General features: G+C 42.3%; 1 protein-coding gene across 1 annotated transcript in view; it reads left to right on the forward strand.

Annotated features, from left to right (window-relative positions):
- The first annotated feature begins 437 nt into the window (after positions 1-437).
- LOC1274973 (uncharacterized) overlaps positions 438-23,268 on the forward strand; it is a 77,554-nt gene continuing 54,723 nt past the window's right edge. The window contains 5 exon segments of the mRNA XM_061652123.1: positions 438-603; positions 2,072-2,197; positions 9,724-10,052; positions 18,924-20,289; positions 21,827-22,021. Coding sequence (XP_061508107.1) covers positions 19,290-20,289; positions 21,827-22,021 — 1,195 coding nt within the window. The 5' untranslated portion in view covers positions 438-603; positions 2,072-2,197; positions 9,724-10,052; positions 18,924-19,289.

Consider the following 23,268-nt stretch of genomic DNA (forward strand, 5'->3'; position numbering starts at 1 on the left):
ATACACTTTCCCACCTTCCACGACTACGCTTCCTACCGATGCACTCTGGCTAAGCGAGCGAAGGGAAAGAGAGGGAGAGAGAGCGAGATCGCGAGAGAGATATAGAGAGAGAACGAGAGAGAAACATAGCAGGAACCAGAGCGAGCTGAGAAAAATATGCTCACTTTCGCCATGCTGCCTTCGCTTTCATCGCAGCGCGCTGCCACACTGCCCGAGCCGCAGGCGCGTCACCTTCCCCTCCTGTGGCCATGCATTTGGGGTGTTCGTGCTTTGGCTGTTCGGTTGCCTCCTTCCGAACCACCAGCAGCAGAAGCGAGTGCCAACAAGAACCCAGCACCAGTAATGCTGCGCCAGTCAGCTGCTCCTTGTAATAATAATCTCCGTGCATTAGTGTACATGCTCATATGCTGCGGCTGCTGCTGCTGCTGCTCAGCCCTCCACCTATAGCGTAACGACAACGACGGCGACGTCGTCGTCTCGGCCACGACGAGCGATCGTAGTAACCGCCAGCTGCGGTCGTGCCGCGCGTTTGCCAAGGGTTTCCGTGTCAGTTCGAAACAAGACGCGCTGTCGTGCGGACGTGTATCTCAGCGGTTGGTTCCTGTACGCTTGAAAGACGGTGTCGGTGGTGCGTGTACCTGCGAATGGGATAGGATGAGACGAAGATGATTAAGGGAGGGGGTGAAGGGAAGGAGAGTGTTGAGTAGTGAGACTGTCCACTTAAAAGTGTGCCCCGTTTTTGGAGCTCGCCAAATGTACTACCAAACAGACACGCGAGCACATTGATCGTGCGTGTGTGTTAGTGTTTTTCTGCTGCATTTCCCTCCGTTTTAGAAGTGACTTTTCATGTATGTGTAAAAATTTAGATTATCTACACCCTCCCTTCACCTCAATGCCCCACACCAGTTCCGCGATCTTGAAATTTTGCAAACTTCTTTTCCAATTCTTTCGGTTATTTTTGCATTGCACACCGAGTTTCGCTCGGTGGTGGATCCACTTTAAAATATGTCTTCCTACCCATTGAACCCGTCGCCGAAGGGAATGATGTGGTGTGATAGTTGTACGAGTTCCTATGGTGGTGCCGTGAGTGCCCGTGATTTGCTAGTTGCTGCGGTTTTTTCGTGCAAGCACACAGATGAATGCACAAGCTCCACTGGCAACCCACGGTTGAATTGAATGCGTTACTCTACGCGCTCTGTACCAAATAGAAGAACCCAATCTGTTGATTGCGGAAGATCCGATCACCTGCAAAAGACACACGTTAAAAGTGGCCAGCTGCGGAGTGTCTGCGGCTTGTTGAACCAGCTAACCTAGCTTTCCTAGGACTAGAGTGTGCAAGAGGGTAAGGAAAATAGCCCTGCTGAATGGAGTGGCAGTGCAGGTCCCGCAGCGCAAAAAAGAACAACCATCGTTCCCAAAGCAAACAACGCAAACACACACACACACACCCCACAGGTGTGTGGCAAACCGGGCGGGTCGCGGTCTGCCGTTCCGATCGACCGCCTGGGAATTTCTGCCAAATGCCGTCATAGCGTGCCCATCGACAGGGCCCCTCGCCACCACGCCGTGCGGATCACATTTCAATAAGTTATTAAATATCAGTAGTAAAAATAAACTCAAACTCAGCCCCCCGCATTTGTGCGCTCGGCCGCTGGGCAAAATATCACGCTACGCAAGGCGGTCGGTCGCGGCAGCATGTGGTGTGGTGTGCGGGGTGAAAAGACAGGAAGGAGGCGATAGGAGGGGGGGGGGGGTGCGGGTAGGGCAGTGTTTGAGATTTGGCGTAAAAAACAGAGAAGGCAAGCGACAGGGGACATACACCGTTTGTGACGTGGGAAAAAATGTCAGTGAAATGAAGCGGCCGTCGTCTGGGGTGGCCGACCCGGCTCGTTCGGTGAAAGCGGGGGCAAGGGGGCAAGTGTGTTGGCATACCAGCGAGTGCGAGTGCGTGGACGAAGGTGTGGGGCTTCCACTCAATCCCTTCCGCTCCTCCCATCACACCATGCCAACAAGTGGATGTGGAAAAACGTTTGTTTGATTTTCGGGGGTTTTGTTGATTGTTTGATTGCAGTTCCGCCGTTGCTGCTGCTGCTGCTGCCGTGTGCTGTTGGTGTTGTTGTGAGTGCTCGAGTGCAACGACAAAAACGCCTACACTAACCAGTGCATTCGAACCGTTTGGGGCACCAGGGAACCACCGGTGAGTGTGCAGCGGTCGTGCGCGAGTGCATCCGAACGAACGAGAGCGTGTGTGTGTGTGTGTTTGTGTTCTGTGTGCATCCGTGAGGGCTCTCCGTAGCTAGTACACCGGCTACCCGGCAAGGTGAGTGGCAAAATTTGATTAATGCTATCAACTGGTGGCAGATAGGGCCAGATCGAGTTATGCTCCCAGCACGAGTTGTGCCGTCCGCGTGCGCGTGGGTCTCGTTCGTTCCCGCACAGCTTGATCGCGCCTGTTTGCGCGTGTGTGTGTGTGCGCTTCGTACCGAGGAGGTGTTATTTTTACACGCGCTGCCAGCTCCACCGGCGGTGACATCCGCGTTTCGGAGACACCAATACACTTGTGTGTGTGTGTGTGTGTGTGTGTGTGTGTGTGTGTGTGTGTGTGTGTGTGTGTGTGTGTGTGTGACTTCAGAATCGACACGGTGAAAACGAACGCCCGTAGCAAAAATGCTTTCCATACCGGTGCATTACGCGAGCTCGATCGGCAATCTGGGAAACTCTGTACCACACCGTTTGTGTGTGTGTGTGTGTGTGTGTGTGTGTGTGTGTGTGTGTGTATGTGTGTGTGTGTTTGTGTGACATCAGCAATAACATCAGAACGCTCGAGTCGTGTAGAAGGGTCCAACCGACCCCCAATCTCCCAGCGGCTGATCACTAGAACCTCGGGCTCGAAGGGAAAAAGACACTTGTTATCGTTCGTTACATTTAACTAAATCTAATTATACCGCCATGAAGAAAGGAGCAAGAGCAACAAAAAAAAACCAAACGGAAACGTGTCGCTGTCACCGTTTGCCGTACCATGGTCAAGCGCGTGGGCAAACACGTATCCACGCATACACACATACACATATCCTCCGATTCAAACTGCTCCCTCTCTTTAAACGCCCTCCGAAACAGGTTTACATTTTAAAGTGTAAATTTGTTTTGCGTAATGATTGTGAGCGTGTTTTTCGTTGTTTTTTTGTTGTTGTTGGTTTTTTTGGTATTACATTTTATTTCATCCTCTCGGCAACACCTCAACTGTGCGCTTTGCTTTACGCCGAACGTTCACGACAGCATGGCGATCAGTACGGAAGAATGTGGCTTGGTCTCGTAAGGAGGGGGGGGGGGGGGTGTGAGGAATATTTTTTCTTCTAACGATGAAGAAATTTTTTAAAATGAAGCACATAAAAACGCATGACGGGCCAAGATCTTAGTCGAATAGGAAGTTTTTACTAGACTCTAGTTGCTTCGGATGGACAAAGTGTAACGATCACTCTAATGAACGTTCCGCCTTAATATTGGTGAATGTTTGAATTGAAAAAAAAATCATTTTGCTCTTCTTTAATTCATTAATATTCTTTATTTATCCATTTACGGGCTACCATAAATAAAAATGTATCAAAATACATACGAATTACAAAATGCCAATCCGAATTATCTTAAGCAATGAAGCCATAAACAAACAAAAAAAAACCCCAAGTGCTTACGTCTTTCTTGCGCGAATCCTCTCGATTGAACATTTGCACCCCGTGCACCGACCACCTTCACCTTGCACTCGTCAAGTGTCCGTTTCCTCTCGCCTCTGCTACAATGAACCCGTTTGTGCAGCAGAGTAAATGTGGCGTAGAGCTACGGTTTGGTGGAATGTTTTAACACCCGTCACAGGACACACAGGGTCAGCATCTTAGTCACGGGCAGCCTTGAGTGGAAAACTGGAAAATGTACATACACACGCACACAATCTCTCAGTAACAAAAAAAAAAACAACTCGCTCCAACACAATCTTTCCACACATCATCCAATTAGTCACGTGTATAATTAGAGAAGAAACATCCTCCAATTTTCCGCGCGACGAGGTAACGCTGACGTCATTGCAACATCTGTCGCGTGTGCATAAGGCGATAGAACCGGGCTGAATCGCGAGAAAAAAAATGACCCCAACTTCAGATGAGCACGCTCATTAGCTGCAGAACATCGGGATAGCTTAGCCTTTGCGGTATGTGTCTTGCCTGCTTTAAAGACGCCCTATTGTTTGTTTTATTTTAAAGAAGGAACTTAACAATGCGACCAATTTATGGTGAACAATCTAAGCTCAATCAACTATAGCCGTTGTTCGTGCTGTAAAACAAGTTGTAGCACCTTTTCGTTTGATCATTCTTCCTCCCGGGCATCGGCTGAAACCAGAGCGATTACATTGATCGAGCCATTCCCCCATCGGATTTCGGTAGCATTTCCACAAATTTCGTTTAAAACGTCCACGATTGTGTGCTAAAAAAGTTAACAGTGTATTTTTTTCGCCTTTCTTTTTACCCGAAACGTAGTCGTGAAACAAAAAAATGTGATTTTGGAGAAAAAAAATGGAGAGTTGGCACGCTCCATTTGCTAGCGAAACCTCCTAGCGGCTGCAGGAGAGAAGCGATGGAAAAGCATCAAAATTGAATTTCACCCAAAGGCAACGATTTGATTTCCTAACGAACTTGTCTAACGGTTGCGCAAACTTACGATGGACTAGCAGGGAAGCGTTATGATCAACTTCACGCTCCGAAACGCTCCCGTGAAGGCGTGTGCGGGGTGGTCCATCCGATAAGGGTGCAAAAGAACCCAATGCACTCGAACGTAACGAATTCTTCACCATCTCCCCCTTCCTACCCTCTCTCCGTGGTACGTATGTAAGGCTGCAGCTGCTGCGATGAAGCTGCGCTGTATGTGAGCCTGCACATGCTCTCCCCCCCTCCTCATAACACCAGTACCTGGCGGCTCCATCTTGCGTTCTCAATCTACTTGGCGCCTCCACCGTTAAGCCAATTGACAGCACACCCTCCCATAAATTGTTGTCAGTGGCGCACGGGAGGGAGGGCGGGGGGAGGAGACAGGCACACAAACCCAAAACAATAATGCAAACAAATGTGCACACTCACAGCCGAGGGAAACAACCTTTCGGGTTCGTCCCTGCTCAACAGACACGGGGCACCGTGCCGAACACTGAAAAACTTTACCTGTGTGTGTATGTGTGTGTGTGGCTGGGTGGTAGACGAGGTTTTTAGAAAATTCGCAAGTAAGACTTCGATACGTTCAGGGCCTCGGCACGTGTTTGCAATGTGTGTATGTCTGTAGGTGTGTGCGTGTGTTCGCTCTGAGACGGATAATTTAATTTGAATTTACGTGTTTCTGCCACGCATCGAACAGCAGCTAAAGCCTCTCCCCAAAAAACAGAGCCATAAAAAGTCATATCAGGCAGAGTCAAAAAAAAAAGCAATGAGAGACAACATAACGAACAAGTCCATAAGCGTAAAAGCTGTTGGGAAACATATCTCCAGAGAAGCCTACATCATTTTGTCATGCGCATGGTTATTACATCTGTAAGATTCTTCGATATTCGAGCATAGGCTGGCGAAAAAAAAGTGTTCAACATTATGATAATGATGGGTACAACGGCACCAACAGCAAAAACTATCACGCAATGCACACCACTAAAAGCTACAAAGTGCCTCGGAATACCAGTTGCCCTCTTTAATAACGGTGATATACATTTATAGGGGTTTTTTTGGTCGGTTGCTTCACCACGACCGCTACGACTTGCACACAACGTGACTTCTTACAGTATGGCTGAAAAGTTCCAACTTTCAACAGTATTACGGTTTCCCGAATTCGAAGGCTCTAGGCAAAGTTTGACTTTGCCGTGACAAGCGACAATTACTGTAATGGTAGCAAAGGTTCCAGGCAGAGGAAGGGATCGAGCAGCCCATACTCTCCTGTTCCCCGCCTCTGTATCAAGCATACGTAAGGTGTATATGTATTGCTGCTACACCAACCAGGAGAGAAAACGTGATCCTAAACTGTTTGGAAGTTTGTAACGTCAGTATCCCTGATTATTTGAGACAGATATTTTCTCCGGAAAAATATTGAAAGATAAAACCGATATAACTTTGTGTGCTTTTTCGCGTTTGATTTTTTTATATTATTACTTCCTTGTGCTGGTCGTATCGTAAAATATTTCATTACCATACCGCTTTTTAAACCAACTGATGGCACAGGGAACAACAACACGATGGTATGCTCATTGAAAATACAAACACGTACCTACATATAGAGAGATACTATCGGATGCAACTTTTCCATTAGCATGTGATGGCTGGCTAAAGATTTCCCGGACCTTCCAGTACAGGATGAGAACAGGGGTGGCAAAAAAGGGGCTCAAAGTCTTTCGCTAGGGCGAAACAGTTTTCACACGCGCTTTCAAGCTTTCCGATCTAATTATTGAAAGTATTTAACTCATTTAGCTCGTCAAAGCGCCCCCGTTAATGGATTGCTTTATTGTTGAATGTTGGACGCAAAGTGGGCTTCACTCTTCACTTCCCAGTAGGTAACGTCACCTCGTTTGTTAGTTTGAGTACAGCAAAGATCACGAAAACAAAGTGTTGAACCAAAGGATGTTTTGGTGCAGTTTTATGTATCCTTTAAATCTTTCTTTTGCAAGTGTCTTTCAAACATATCTTCAACAAAATTGAATCTACCAAATGATACTGTCTAATTGGCTACATATATATTTTTTATAGCTCATTATAGTTCAGAAAAGCATTAATTTACATTTTTTTGTATTTTTTTTGTCGCTATGTTTTAATATTTTATTTTTATTTACCGTCGTGGTTTCAAACTAGAGATATGCCTCAAGATCCAGAACCGTGCAATTTATTCAGTTCATTCGAAAGCATGAACGATATTTTATTTTTTTATCAATGTTCACTGGTTCTTTATAAATCACAGTGTACTGAGTTGTTCATAAAAATAACATCCAACCCGTCGATATAACGAACGTCCCATTACGCCAGGTCGTTCATCTCCTCCAATACAAATATGAACGTGTACCTTATGACCAGGTCGTTCACAAAAAGATCGTTCAATCAGTCGAAAAAAGGTTACCCTAGCCTACCAAATAATTTTCATGATGTAGTAAGCTTATTATATTCTTATTTTGAAATGAAACCATTAACCATATTTTCATCAACTGAAATGAACAAATGAATCGCGATTCACGTTCAGTTAATTGAAATGAAAGCACTAGTACGTTCACGTGCACGAAAATGAATCGAATTTCCTAAGCCTTTTGCAAACCTTAAATGGACCGTTTTCCTTTAAAAAAGACTGAACATCCGGATGCGTGGTGCGTACTTTCTCGAAAGCCTTTAAATGCCAGTATGACTGTCTAGGTTTAATACATAAAACTGAAGAAGGTAATGATTCTGGTTATAAAATTAGAGTTTAATAATTATTTTAAAATATTCTCCCAATCTTTTTCTAAATGTTTGAAGCTCTTTAATTTTGAATTGATTTTGTAACATGACGTTCAACATGTACTATTTTAACGAATCTAGAATCTATTGTATTGTGACATTTTTTTAAAAATAAACTAACAGCGCATTGTTAACCTTTTAAAAACGTTTCTGTTTAATCTGGAATCTTTCAACGAATACGAAGAAGATGATTATATCTCGAAGGCATTGTCAGCAGTTCGGCAAATTGCAAATTATTTCCCTGCCTAACACCAAATATTGGCGAAGCGTGGCTGTACAAATTTGGCAAGCACAGGAAGGATGGATGGAAACAAAGCAAAAGTTGGTTGGTTTCTCCCGAACTCACCGTTCCGTGTCATGAGTGTACCGTGCAGTTTAGAGCTTCGTGTCTGTAGTGCCATCTTGGTAGCGAAACGTCAATAGGGTCATAGATCAAGTGGTTTCGGAAGAGTTGAATCCATTTGTTTCCATCGACCTCATGGACTTCCCATGAAGAGCAGGGAAAGAAACACACTGCCTTGCGAAAGCACCTAGCTTCAATGAATGAATTCCACTTGTAATTAATAAGAAGACCTTTCTCGGTACGTCATCAAACGCGAGAGTGCTTTAAAACTGCATGCAAATGAGACTGAATTGCATAGACATGGCTCAATCTGATTTGTTTTCCTCATCGGTGTGGCTGTGCAACGTAACAGTTTGACATTATTCACTAGCAGCAATAATGTGTGTTATGGATGTTTCATTTCTAAGCAGTTTAATGGTAACTGTGTATTTTTTAATTTCTATACGAGTTATTATATTAACTTTTATTGATTTACCAAGCTGAGCTATGTTGAAGCGAGAATGTTGATCATTGTAAAATAACACTATAGCAGAGTATTATACATTTACAAAAAATGGCATTTCATGGCGCAGCAACTTATAGCACCATTATTGGAACACGACATTGTAAAAAATCACCTTTAAAAACTACGCAGTATGGGTCAGCTATTTCCATCAAGCGCAGCACACACTCAATCATCAATCAATTTGTGACCTGCATTATCACATATGAAGCACATATTTGTTTTCATCATCCTTCCATCCTATCGCCATTTCATTGCACATAAAAGCAATGCTCGTAATGCTGCGCCGGTGACGAAACGCCCCAGCGTGCATGCTGTGCAGCAAAGGTGGCCTTTTTCTCTTGACCGAATTGCATTGAAAACAAGAAAGGAAGGAAAAAAAAGAAACATATAAAAGGTCAGCCCCGCTTCGTAACGCTTTGGTGGCAGAAATATATAGAAATATTCATCTGTACGTGCATACGAAACGGGGAAACCTTTGCTGCATACAAGCGAATCGGGACGGGTACCAAACCTCACAATACAGCCAGCAAATATAGCAAAACGCACAACACAGCAGTAGAGGGCTGCGATTTGGCTTGCTTCATCGGTAGGAATGTTGACACTTCTAACACACGCGAGAGCATCGTGTGAAATGCTGCAACAGTTAAAATGCTCGGAAAGGCGGACTGGGTGTGTATGTGTGGTTTTTATATATTTTTTAAATCATGAAGTACGAATAGACCACGATGCTTCAGAAAGGCGGATTGTTTAGAGTGAAAATAAAAGCGAGATATCGAGAGTCAAGTGCAAACACCAGTTTACGATGGCATTGAGCGCTGGGGCCGGTTTTGAAGCCAAACAATAAGCACAAATGAGAAAGTCGATAGGAACAAAAATAACTTGCAAGTCTTGCGAAAGCAACAGCAGCAGCAATCGGCGCTTGCTGCGGTCTGTGCCGGAACATCAAGATGTCAGTGTGGGAAATGAAATAATTAATTGTTTTCCTGGCCACTCTCCCTCAAACGCGTGTAACACACGCGTAAAAGTCAAGTGCATTCGGCAAAGCATTCAGGTTCACTTCCGGTTACGGGCACGTTTAAGTAACCTTCTGCTAAGGACGGAACGTTTATCATAGGTTAGGAAAGCTCGAGAAGTGGTCGTGACTGAACGGGTTCATATGGTTTAGAAATTTCAAACAAAAAAAAAACACTCCCGCCTACCTTCACTAGCCTTCGCAACCTTCGAGCACAGAATGAATTTTGCCAGAAGCAACGTTGTCAGCCAGTGTTGGGATATTCATAAGTGGGCTAAGGGCAAGGGCAAACGGGCACTTAATTTTTTTTCCTCCACCCTCGACGCTCACTCACATCTTACTAATGCATCTGCTTTCTTACTATTTGCAGGAGCACTCAAACGAGACGAAACGGTGGGCAAAAATGAGCAACATTACGAGAAGTGCTTAATGAAGCGTGCATTAACAGCATCGAGGGCTCAAAGTGGCAGAACCATAGCACAACCTACCTACCGGAAAGAAACTCAATTTCAGCCTGTGTGTTCGTAGTTGTAATAGTGAGAATGGTGCAGGTACCACGGTTTCAAGTAGTGTTGCCTTCGCTTTTGATGTGCCGCGTCGAGCTTCATCCGAGCGGTGGTGAAATTCTGATCATGTAGAACGACAGCTGTGCCGAGAGAAAATGAATTTCTTCGGGGAAGGCGTACCAGTACGGAAAAGGTGGGTATTGATTAGCGAGAGGAGACAGGCACTATGCCACAGCCTTCAATTTTGGCTTTTGCCAATATCTTCACTATACTGCATTTAGAATTTTCATTATAATTTCATTTACAACATCATTTACATGTTGTTGCATAAAGAGAGCAAAATATGTCATTCTCACGCAGTATTGACATTATACATTCTATAAAAATCCTAAGAAATAATCTTTCATGCACAATGGAGTGGCGCAACCTTGGATCTTTATTTATGAACTTCAACAGTCTGTTATCGCTACCTGCAATGATTCTAGTTTGATCAAACATGGCACGGAAAAACTGCACAAGATTGACGGAGTTGTCTGACGGTAGAATTTCTGAGAAGAATCGGAGAATTTCTTTATCGTAGTGTTTTTAGAAAGATACAGAGAAAACGTACGTATGGACTGAAGATTTTTTTATTTATATCCTGAAGCATGGTATGGATTGACGATTTATTTTTATATCCGTTTGTAAACAGAGTGACAGAAACATAGGAACATGATTTCCTGTATCTTTTCTTTCCTTCTCTTGCGCTCGCTTTTCGCGGCGCAACTCATTGCGGAAGCCACAGTACATTTATCGACATTAGCGTTCATCGTTCAATCGAGTAACGAACGGTTAAAATACTTTCACCATGAGACTTTTGAAAAGGGATGTGGATTTATTTTACAACTAAAGAGGATAAGTTAAACAACTTGCTGTTTTATTGAGTAAAATTATAGCACCAGAAAATGATCGTGTGTCACACTTATAAACCAAAAATGTTAGTGTTAATTATTTGATATTTTAAATTTTGATCAAGGAAAAATCTTTCATTTTTTTATTATCTAAAAACAGTCAAACGAAAACCACTTTATAAATAAGGTATGATTTAAGTGTACCACAGCCATAATAAGATTTTATTTACGATGTCGCACGATGCAAAGATAGTTTTATGCACATCAGAAGTTCTATAACTTATCGATTACTTCGCATTATGGATCAAATGACCCTTTCAAGTAGATAGATTGCGTATTATAACACGCATATATTACGATTTTAATGCTTCGATTCACTGTATAATTAGGGAGCGTCTTTGATTCGTAGCATATGAAAATGAGTTGCTATTTTAGTTTTAATTTGAGCATTTGAGCACCCTTGAAGGGTTCCAAACTGCAATGGACTGGGGTCCCCTCACAGGCAATATTGTCTATTATACTAAAGGCGAATTAGTCATTGATATTTAATCCCATTTGTCGTCCTACGGCAGAACGAGCTCAACTACGGCTATTATGCCAAGTAAGCAACATAAAATTAATTCACAATTTATTGTTGCTTCGCAGAAAATACGAACAAAAATATCATGTGTCAAGCAATCTTTCATGATTTTTCAGTCAAGCAAATTTTCAGTCCTAAGGAGCACATAACATCTACGCACACAAAGTTTTATTTCTACTGCCAAGTAGCTTTTGCTAGTTCATACAAATTTTAAATATTTCTTTTGCATATTTGTTGTTCTTTGTATGTAGTTTGGCTACTATTTCGACGCTTCAGAATAACCCAGACAACATAGATTTTTTTAAATACTCCTCAACTTGTTCTTTACATTGTGAATTCAGATACCAGCATTTGTTTCTCAGGGCATTAAATTAAAATGTCCAAGATAACAAGTAACAATCGGTACATTATCAATCTGAACATTGATTTTTGACTCCTTAGTGAAATCAAACACCGGCAAAAGTCATCAAAAAATATCACTACGGTCGTACTACACGACGTGAAAGTCTCCTGTTGTACATCCAATCACAAAAATTCTTCCGATACCGGCAAAGATCCTTCTCGGAAGAAAAATACCGATGAATATTTAGGTTTCATTTTGCAAGGTAATTATTTAAAAAAAAAGTTACCTAAAATTTTAACAATTTGAATGAATAACCTATGGTCTTAAGTAACAACAGCTTAAACTTAATGGCTTTAACAATGTCAATGCAAACTTTTGTAGTTTCCAATCAAAATCTTTTTGACACCTCAAGCATTATGCTCCATATATTCTTTTCTACAGCGGCTACCACAACTATATAGACAGTCGTTTTTTTGCGATTTGCGGAAAATCCATGAGAGATAGATAAAAATAGTGAATGTATGAGTTGTGCAGAATACTGTTTTACATCTTCGTATATTTTGTTCAAATTTTTTTAACACATTTTTACACGACTTATGACGAAAAAACAAATTTATGGTCGTACCATAACTATAAAGACACTTCGAAAAACAGGTTTTGTGTGCTAACTAACGCAGTTAAAAATCGTTCAAAAATATAAATAACATATTCTACAAAGGTTTTAAAGAAATGCATTTTTGAACGATTTTTTTTTTAAATTTGATTCACCATCGATGTTCTCTTAGACCGCTTCAAAATCGCCAGTTTTATAGATTTTCCGCAAATCGCGAAAAACGACTGTCCATATAGTTGTGGTAGGCGCTGTATAGCATAAATGATCATATATAAGTTGGGAAAATTTTAGAATTGATTTAAATTTTATTCAGGATGGAGTGGAATCCAAGATGTAGTGGAATTTAAATATTCTATCATTCATCCATTCTACGATCTGTAAGATTTTGTTTTTTTTTAATACAATTTGAAGCAATACAACAAATTCATATCCCGCACATTCAATTCAATTTAATGTAAGGACTTCAGTTACCAATTTCCTGCAAACAAAAAAAAAGTAGCAACCATTAACAATTCAGTGGCAGAACATCTTTAATGTCGTTGAGTTAGATACGGACGAAATGCCATTATCATCAATTATTCTGCTGACCTCATTCTCGTTGTATCAACGAAACTTTTCCAAGTTCATACATAACGTAGCCACCTTTTTGCAGTAACTTCTGTGCTCTAAATCCATAAAATACGTTTTCAAGAACTATCTTCCATTAACAACATATACAATAGCGCTGTTGCTAAAATCAACGCATGCCGTCACTTTATCGTTGATGTTCATTAACAACGACAAATTAAATCATGAGCGCGTTATTCGTTATCCGCTTTGTTGTGTCAAAGCTTTACATTTCACAATTTTGCAGAGACGAGAGTTTGGATTTCAAACATAATTTTGTTTTGAAGCATGGTGTCAACGCAATACAGTTACTTAAAAAGAACACCAAAAATGTTTGTATTAGCTTAACGAGATTTGCCAACATTGTTCAGAAAAAAATTATATGCAGATTGTGAAGTACCTACGCCAGCCACAGTAATTGAAGCGTTGAAAGTAATTTAATTTATTGCAACATGCACAAATTTGAAATTGACTACGTTGGTGGCTCTTTTCTGGCTCTAACATTTTTGTGACATTATTAAATTTTTTGCTAGATTAATGGATGTATTTCTTGCTATTAAATTAGATATTCTCAATTTGCAGAATCTTGAGGGAGTTGATTTTGTAGCCGTTTCATCAGTACGAAAACTGTATATACAGTTTCCATTTCATATTTATTCTACCAGGCAACGGTATACCTATTATAGACACTTTTCACGATTGCTGGAAAGTTGACAATTTTCTGTTTGCTCTATGGATAATGACAAAATTTGTTCTCGAACAATAGCAAAATATCAAAAGTTTAATACTGAAAATAGCGTTTGTTTCTTTTTTACATTTTTGCTTACTGCCAAGCTTGTTCATTCAACAGCCAAAACTCGAACGCTCTCATCTCTGAAGGACATCAATCGCCACTGGGCTGCTGTCACTTTCACGAGCCATATAGTATGTAATATGAATGTTATTGACAGATCATGAGGACAGCACCAACAATACACCCGACACACACACACGCACACGAAATAATATGCAGATGGGGTTTACCGAGTTATTTCTCATAACTTCACACGCGTCTTTCCACCTTGCCCGCAGGTCCCAGCAACGCAATGATCCCAAAAGCCAACGGGACTGATTCATCCCTTTCTACCCACACCACCATCCACCTCGAAGCATCGACGGTCTTGTGTTTCGTTCTTATTTCATCATCAGTTGGCAATTCCTTTTCCCATTTCGTCGAACCTACCAACGCACACTCATTTCTTTCCGAATTTCTTTCATCTTGAATTTATTTATTTTCCCAAACATATTTGTGTCTCGCCGTCAAGGCAGGTACGCTTCACTTCGTACCCTTTGGCCTGTCGGGTTTTCAATGCTCTCTAGCTCTAGGGATGAAACCCGGGCTTCTTGAATGATTGAAATCGCACGCAGTGCTTTTGCGTGCTTCGCTGTCGTGACACTCCGTGCGAACCTACTTCACTTGTATATCTACTTCATTAAACTTCTTAGAATGCGCACAGAGGTATGAAAAACTGAAAACCTCCGAACCTTTCTCGATACCTCGGTACACACGTTGCTTTGAAAGTTGCCATCGTTGCTTGTACCTTGTGAAGGTAAGCGATATTTCTGGAAGAAAAATATTTTACCTTTTTCAATACAAATCAACCGCCCAGTTATCTAGAGCGAACCACAGCTTGTGGGCAACGCTCTATATACGGTTGTATATTTTGTCTAGGGCTTTGCGTTGCCACAAAGCGTCATCCATCAGCCGTGCGCAACGCAAACAAAAACAGTGCTTGAACTTTCGTCCAGGCCCTGGCTACCAAACTGCTCACCCCGCCCAACGGTCCTTTCAGCGAAAGCATACGGAAAATGCTTCAAACGTTTGTCCTCGCAAAGAAAAGCAGAGCATTTTCTCAGTGGTTCACTTTTTTCACAGTGGTTTTTCATCCTCGTTACCCTCACGCATCGCGCGTATGACGGCCAACGGTACTCCACGTGCCTTCCTGCCCTTTCCTGCAGTGACACGCAACCAACAAAGGCAGCTCGGTTTTCCACCGCCCAGGAAAAGCAAAACTCGCTCAGGTGTCATGGCAACTGTCACCATAAACATTTGCTCAATATTTGTGCCCACTGTCCCGGTGAGATCTTTTGCCCTCGTTTCCCCGTCTGCGAATACCGTTGCGTTTGTGCTTCCTCATGGCGCAATGAATCGACCGATTTCGACAAAAAATGTAAGGCACGCGAAACAGATATTCAGCACGCACACTTCACATTACCAAGATTGGCTGGAGAAAGATTTTGAACGTATTTCCGCCATTCTGCAATGGAATACCAAAGCAATGGGTGTAGCTGGCATGAGTGTTGGGTGAACATTTCTGGGCACATTATAATGTCGTTTTACATACGATTAGATTGCACTCGTGAGCGTGTTGCACGTGGAGCGGTTTTATTCCACCGTGAATTACGATGAATATATTTCCACCAATATGCAGAAACGCATTGACATTCGTTGCAAAGAAAAGCATTGTATTCTTCTTATGATACATTGTATTAAATCAATTGTATAATGTTAGGCATAATTCACATATTCTTATGATTGTATGCTGTCACAGATCTGTTTGACTGAAATCTTACAAAAAAAACAAGTTTCGTACAATGAAGAAAAAAGTTCCCTTTTGCAGAGATAAGTTAATTAGTTAAAAATGACTAATTTGTTAACATATTGCTGCTTTCTTCACACCATATTACAAAAAAAAAATCATACATACAAACAACAAATAAACCATTTAATACCTAATAAGAAATAAGAAATAAAATTTAAGCTAGCTTCATATTTTTAATATTTTCTTACAATAGGTAAAAGTGGTAGTAACCAATCAAATTACAACATTTTGTTATTGTTCATGTTTGAACGAAACTTTGCTTCTTTTAGTTCTATTGTTACTTGTTTCGTTTTTTTGTTTATCAAAATGACGCCTAAAATATTGAAAATGAGCTACTACTCCATTATCAATTGATAATTCAAAATGTTTATTGAGGATTGATTATGGTCAACTTTATCCTCAAAAGAAATCATTTAAATACCGCAGAATGAGTTGATATCTTCATATTGTGGTATCTAAAGTGTTAAAGATAAAACAAACCATAAAGTCTGTACGCATTGTCTCACATTGCTGAACAAAGTGTAGTATGATTAAATCGACCATCTCTGGGTTTGTTCCCCATTGGGATCAAATAATTTCCCGTACGACCCCACAAAGAATTACGGTTCTCGTTATGAAACAAAACTTTTACTTCGTGCAAAAACTTTCAAATTGTGCTAGGATTAGTGTGATTCGAACCAACTGCGAGTATCATAATATTTTCCTGTTCCGAATAGCTGTACGTCATGCACGTTATCTAATAGGGATAAAGAGATGAAGGAATGTAAGCAGAGAAATGCAATATTGAATAACAATGTTTCGATCTGTTTTCCACGCTGCTTCCATCAACTCTTTATCTAAGGTGGGGGGAAGGTAGGGTTTGTTTTCCAGCGAGAAGCAGGATCAACTGTCGGATTGTTCCACGCTCTCAAGGGCTTACAGGTGCTGCGAGCAAGATACCCCAGCATTCAAGCTGTACCTGTCGGCGTCCTGCGCATTTATGGACATGTGCCATTTCTCAAACTATGCACGCGCACTGCAAAGGGACAAACATGAATTAGCATTTTTGCACACGAAGAAAACAGCAGGGAGGGACGCACGTAAATGTGCTAATACTGCGTCGGTATACTTGCATGTTAATGGAAATATTATGTACCACCGGCGTGACGGGTGCTGGCGTTGCCTGACAGCAACGAAGGAAATGCAAAATCTAACTAAATTCCTACCACTCGTTCTGCTTTAAGCAAGTTTTTTTGCTTCGTTGGACGGGGTTTCCAGCTTTAGAAAATTTCAATATCGCTTTAAGAAAGATTATAATTAGTAGATTAATCATTTCCGAAATTCATTTGAAATTTTGTCTGTTGTTGCATGATTGTAAAATCCTATTCCTGGCATAATAGTATTCAAAATAGACACAATAATAGTATGTAATATTCATGCAAATATAAGAATATCAGTAAAAATAGCTGACTATTATACAAATAACCCAATTACAAATGCCAATGCTATTACTAAAGGATAAAGTTAAGGTAAAAATTAAATTTGTGTATTCCAGTTGTATTTATTTGTATTTATTTGTGTATGTAATTTCTTATATACTATAAAATGTTGAGTCTCAAACGTCTCGAACATCAAATTTTTTATCATGTCCCCAAAGTGTTTTGGACGTAAGACAGTAGCAGTCATATGGTGCAATTATTTTACAGCAAATGATATTTAGCCATTAAGGCAATAACATGATATCCTAGCAATAACATGATACCTAATATATGTAGCACATACAATCGTAGATCAGCTATTTTTAAAAGAAGATACATAAATATCTAAAATATCTAAATAAAATATTGCTCCCAGACTACATAGCAATATTACTAAAATAATTAATAATGTCCCATGTATCCTCAATACATATTTAAGTAGTTTATAATATTAATTCTCGATTTACTTCAAATTCCAGACATTCTTTAAATCTTATGGACCGGAAAATATTTCAATGTTTTGTTTTTAGTCTATTCATTTTTGTTTTATAGGCAAAATATTGACACTTTTTCAGCAAAACAGTAACCATGAAATATTAGACGTCTACCATTTTACTATTTAAAAAAATGTCAAAAATTGGTTCAAAACTGGGACAATGGTTGAGTTGCGTTTAAATTGCGAAAATTGCCCTTTAAGTACATGCTGCATATTTTTATACTTTTGGTACTTCATAAAATAATTAGCATTAAAAACATTATCCGTTGATGTGACACCTTTTCTCTAATCGGTGGCGCAAGGGCTGAAATTATTGTGTCAAATAGGTTTAAGATAGGATGCCACAGTTTTCATGGAACAGTGAAAGGCTGAATTCCTGAGAAATCACATTTACCATATCGAATCAATTATCTTTCACAATATCTTTATTGGTACATTTATAGCGTTTCTACAGTAAAACCGTAACAGATCATCAATGCATGTTTTATTCAGACCCTACTACCTAGAAACGTCTTCCTAATTGACTTCTGTGTATTACACGCAAATCAATTTCCTTCACATCGCGTGCACCCATATTACCTTTTGCATCTGTTTCACCACGTATCAGTTCGGATATTGGCTTTGCATTATTAACCGACCAGAACACAAGGATGAAGCGCACAGGGGAAAACGTATCATAACCACCAACCAATGTTAGAAACACAGCTAAAACTGCACCACCGTCAAGATACGAAACAGAGTCATAAAAACACATCCACGCGATTTGGGTCAATATTCTTTCAACTGAAAGCTATTAACCCTCGATATATTCAATGAGTGCTACTCAGCGAACGGTACGCATGGTGCCACCGACGGATCAAAACATACTTCGCATACCGATCTGATTGTAGGGGTCAAGGTAGGACTTCGATTCTGCAGCGAAAACCTGGCTTGTAAATAAAATCTTTCATCCGTACTTCGCCCAGACCTGGAACGTACTTCAAGATCGTTTCGTAATCGGTTTGATTGGCGGCCAATCGCATCGAACGATAAACGAATGAATAATTCAACAACCATTTGAGTATACCTTCGAGGTCATTTTCCGGAAGCATTGCCCTTTCAACTCCAGCCCCTAAATATCAAAAGGAAATCTTAAAGGAAAATAAATACAAACACACTCATTCATTTCTGAATTCTTGCACAACCTCAGAAAATGGCCCCCGTAACGGAGGCAACCATTAACCATTATCTCAACATCTGAGTTGAACACGTACACTAAGACGTTCGGTGCAATGTATCCTATCGATATCGATCATTATTGAGAAACCGCGCGGCTAATAGTTTTTCCCAAGCGTGATTTCCTGGAATAGCCTGCAATAGCGAGATAAATCGACATGGCAACATACACGTGCTCGTTGTTTACTAAACGTATTGCTTGTATATTTTCTCCTTTTCTAGACATCAACCATAATCGACACATTAGGGAGCGTATGTCCGCAGTGAAAGTTGAGAAGGTAAAGTGTAGCAAAAGAAAAACAATACCGTCAGCAAAATAGCACAAACAACGTTGACAAAACGACCACCAGAAAACCAATAGGCCGTGGTGGTGCTAGTGTGGCCAATGTTGGTTTTTATTCAATCGAACGGACTGGTACAGGAGCAGAGCAGCACCAGCCTCTTTCAGCTGGTTTAACGTAGAAACGTAGAACAACCGCAACCGGAAGTTTTCGCCTGGCAAGTGTAAGCGCATGTACTACTTTGAGTTGGAACACAGTTGGCCATTGGAAACCACCAGTCGTTCGCCATGCTCCGTCGGGGCCAGGAATGTACGTAATATTTCCGGCGGATGAACTCATATTGTTGACATACGGAATTGCCGTACCGAGAGTACCGCCCAGACCAACTCTGGACAACCTGAGGGAGCCGCTTGTGCCCACAGGCAGTAGGCCTTCATCCACCACCACCACCACCACCACTTCCAAAAACACCACCACCGTCACCACCTCTTCCACATCCAACACCACCTCCTCCAAGCACCCATCCAAGTCATCCAAAAGCACTGCCACCAAAGCGAACACACCCGCCAACACAAAAAAGGCCAACGATTCGTCGAAAACAGGCCCCAGCACTGCTGCCACCGCTGCTACCACCACGACTGCTACCACGTCTGCCGCCAGCAACCGACGCCAGGAGTCAGGCGAGTCGTACGAGTTGGACGGCCCGTGCGGTACCACCGCCCTAGCAGACGCCAGCGAGCTGGCCACCTTCGCCGACGATGCAGGCCCTCGTAACGGCATCCCCGCAGCGGCGGCCGCTGGCCCCCTAGGGGCCGGGAGAGGAGGTGCTGCCGCCACCGCCGCATCGCCCCGGGGAGGCCCCGGCAAGGAGCCAGCGGCGGCGGGGGCCCCAAAGTCCAAATCGAAGCTGCAGCTCAAGCTGGGCCGGCTGCGACCACATTCCTCGATCGAGCAGAGCGAGACGGCCTCGCGCGTCCGCGAGGACCTGCACATACACGTGTCGAATCCGGTCTTTACGCGCGACAATCTGCGCCAGCGCAACTTCGATGCCTTCTTCGAGTCGGGCGAGCAGGTGTACTCGCTCGAGGTGCGCGAGAAGCCCACGCCCCGGTCGCTCGATGCGCTCGGCTCGAGCGGCTCCGATCCGGGGCTGGCCGAGGCCGACGGCGGGCTGCGGGCAGCGGCCGCCGGCGGGTACGACCAGCGCCCCAGCTCGCTAGGGTTCTTCCGGAAGCCCAAGTCGCCGCTTAGCATACGTTCCAAGAGTGCAGAGCATGAGTTCGCCGACGCTGAGACGTCCCAGAAAGGTGACGACAGGTGCCCCTGACCAACTAGTTGTGGTTGCTATTCTATTTTCTAATTTCTGAGTGAGTTCACAGACATTCGTGCCCCCGTGTCCCTTGTCTCATATCATGCCGCACTGCCGACCCCTTCCCTCTGCTCAGAATCATCCGTCGAGTGCATGATGATGATTTCTCGCACTCTCCTGCTCTCTCTCTATATCTCTCTGTCTCTCTTGCCTAATCCGGTGTTGATACTACTGTGACCTATCACTGAGGCTGCTTCCAAACTAATCCGGCTATCTTCCATCTTCTCCCCCTCCACCACTCTTCTCTCCACCATCCCAAGCGCCTGAAAGCATTCGGATATAACAGCTGCCAAATGCATCGTCCTCTTGTATCACGTACTTCCTGTTCACATCGTTCCATCGTACTGATCAACCATCGCATTCGTCGTTTGTGTGTTTAAGTGTGTGTCTTGTATGTGTGCGTGTGTGTGTGTTTTGTGTTAACTATTTTATCTAGTGTGAAGCTGTCAGCTGGCCTTAATGGGTGCGATGTACATAGAACCAATAAAACACCCGAACGGTATCCGTGGCTTTTATACCTGGAACGCTGTAAAAACTGGAACAACCACATCTATCGACGAGTGCATGATTCTATAATGCATTGTCACGGCTGAATCCATCCAACGACCATTTTGTCGCTCAAACTCGTTCTATTCATTATCAACCGGAGAGAACAACCATATACCGCATACCCTTTGGTCATTGCAAGTCGCTAAACTGGCGATCTCTCCTCCATACGTCCCATTCGTCCGCTTGATCTATCGGGCTTCGTCCGCATCCAGTCCAGACGACGGTGCTGGATGGTAATGGCAAAACCGACAAATCGACTGTCAACTGAGCACCGACAGCTGTGCGCCCGGTCCTGTCCCGCTCCAGCAATAACTAGCTGCCGTTTTGCAAGTGCTTGAGTGCTGTTGTTTTCGTTTTACCACCAAGAAACCATGCCACATAGTGCCAACCACCAACTTCCCCAACTTCCCAAGCACACCAGGCTCATGACGGCAGCATGCTCGGTCAGTCAGATCGTTAATACTAAATGCGTCCTTACACACTAGCGATTCTTGCTGTGCTACCGCGCTCACGAGACCGCAGTGGCGACACTGACGCTGCCCCCGCTGCTGTCATGCTGGATTGAGATTTTATGCAAAAATATGCCGCTAAATGAGATTATAATAAATAGCTTAATCAGCACAGTGATTTGGTTTTTATTTTTCTTCCTTTTTTGTTCTCGTTTGCTTTTCTGTTCTTGACGCGTGATCCTAACTTTAGCGCGCACTGTTTGGCCTTCTTTTTTTTACTTTTTGGAAATTCACCAAAGTACCGAGCACCGAGATGGCGTCCGACGAAAACCGATGTATTGATAAAACTTTGTCTATTTTTCTTTCCATCCCTCTCTCTCTCTCTCGCACACATTGCCATTTTGCTACCGATACTTCTTATCTGGGTTGTTCCCGGTCTCCCTGGACTACCGGACGTGCTGACCTGACTCCGCGCAGAATCATCAAAAAGCCATCGACATAACATATTTAGCAAGCGTGGAGCGACGCCGAGTGCGGGCCCCGCGTTTCAGTCACTCGGAGGAAGCATGTCCACCTCCGGGGGCGGAGGAGTGCTCAAGGATCTGGGCCACCCGGGCCTGAATGAAGCGCTCAAGTCACACAACGGTGTAACGTTTAAGCTAGTCAAAACAGGTAAGTACGGATTACGATTTTCCGTGGTCAGATCAGATGAGCGACAGCGGGAATGGGGAAACTGAAGACGGTACGTTGTGCGGCGTGCGATGCTTGGGCGTGCTATTGTCGGTTCCTGCTGCTCCTTGGCGGTGGTGTTTTGGGCGGCAAGACAGCATATTCCCTTTCCCATTGCTGCTTTCTTGAGCCTGTAAAGGAAATGAGAATTAAGAATTTATAAGCAGTGAATATCGATTATGAGCAAGTTTTGGTGAAACTAGCGCTGCAGTATTCCAGCATTCAGTGTGTGAACCAAGGGAAAGTTGAAAATGTTATGCCGTCAAATAAAAAGTAAATGTTCATTCTTGTTTACAGTTGTGCTAAATTGGATCTTGCTAGGAAAAGAGAAGAAAATAATGTCGACATGCATATTGAATGAATTTATTTTGATAGGTTTCAAAACATAACCAGACAAGAATGATAATTTGTTTTATTCAATTACTAACTAAATGGCATAAAAAGTGACAAGCATTTATAGAACCCTTTTTGTGATACAGTCTGGTCTCTTCTCAAAAATGAAGTATAAACACCAATTGTTTGTTCTTTTGATCCAATCCTCTCCAATAGCTCCAATTCGAACATTCAAAAGTAATTCTAAGTATCATTAGAGGCATTTCCATGTAACGATGCCTGCTTGAAAACTCATATCAAAATCCGCTGATTGCTGGATGGCACAAATCTTTCCTTGTAATGTTTTGACAGATTTAAATTCAATTTTTGGTTTCACCTATGGAATCGTGTTTTGGAAACGCTAAAAAGGTTTGCGATTCTTGTTCTGTTAATGAAAAGGGATTAATACACCATCAAAGATTCGCGTTCTGTGGAAACGTACCAAATCAAATCTTGAAAATGGAAGGTTGATAACTGACATACACTTGCTTTATCATGTTTTAGCCAAACTATAAAAAACAATTAATAAAATTTAAACAATTATAATTACACCTTTAACTTCATAGATATATATACAACAATATGTTTTATATTATATCCTATGCAACTGTACCTTCACCTTTATGACTTATTTTTGGGATAAGTCAAAGTATTCGTGGGATATATTCACACATGTTTTCATGTAAATGGTACACCAGAAAGTATATGCACGATTTCGAAATGACGTTACTGGTAAATGGATGATGCAAAACAGCTGATTCTTCGTGTACTTGATTGTTTACATTTAAAGCTATTAATTAGTGTCTCGAAACTATTTT

This window comes from Anopheles gambiae, chromosome 2 (assembly GCF_943734735.2).
Source record: "Anopheles gambiae chromosome 2, idAnoGambNW_F1_1, whole genome shotgun sequence".
Lineage (NCBI taxonomy): Eukaryota > Metazoa > Arthropoda > Insecta > Diptera > Culicidae > Anopheles > Anopheles gambiae.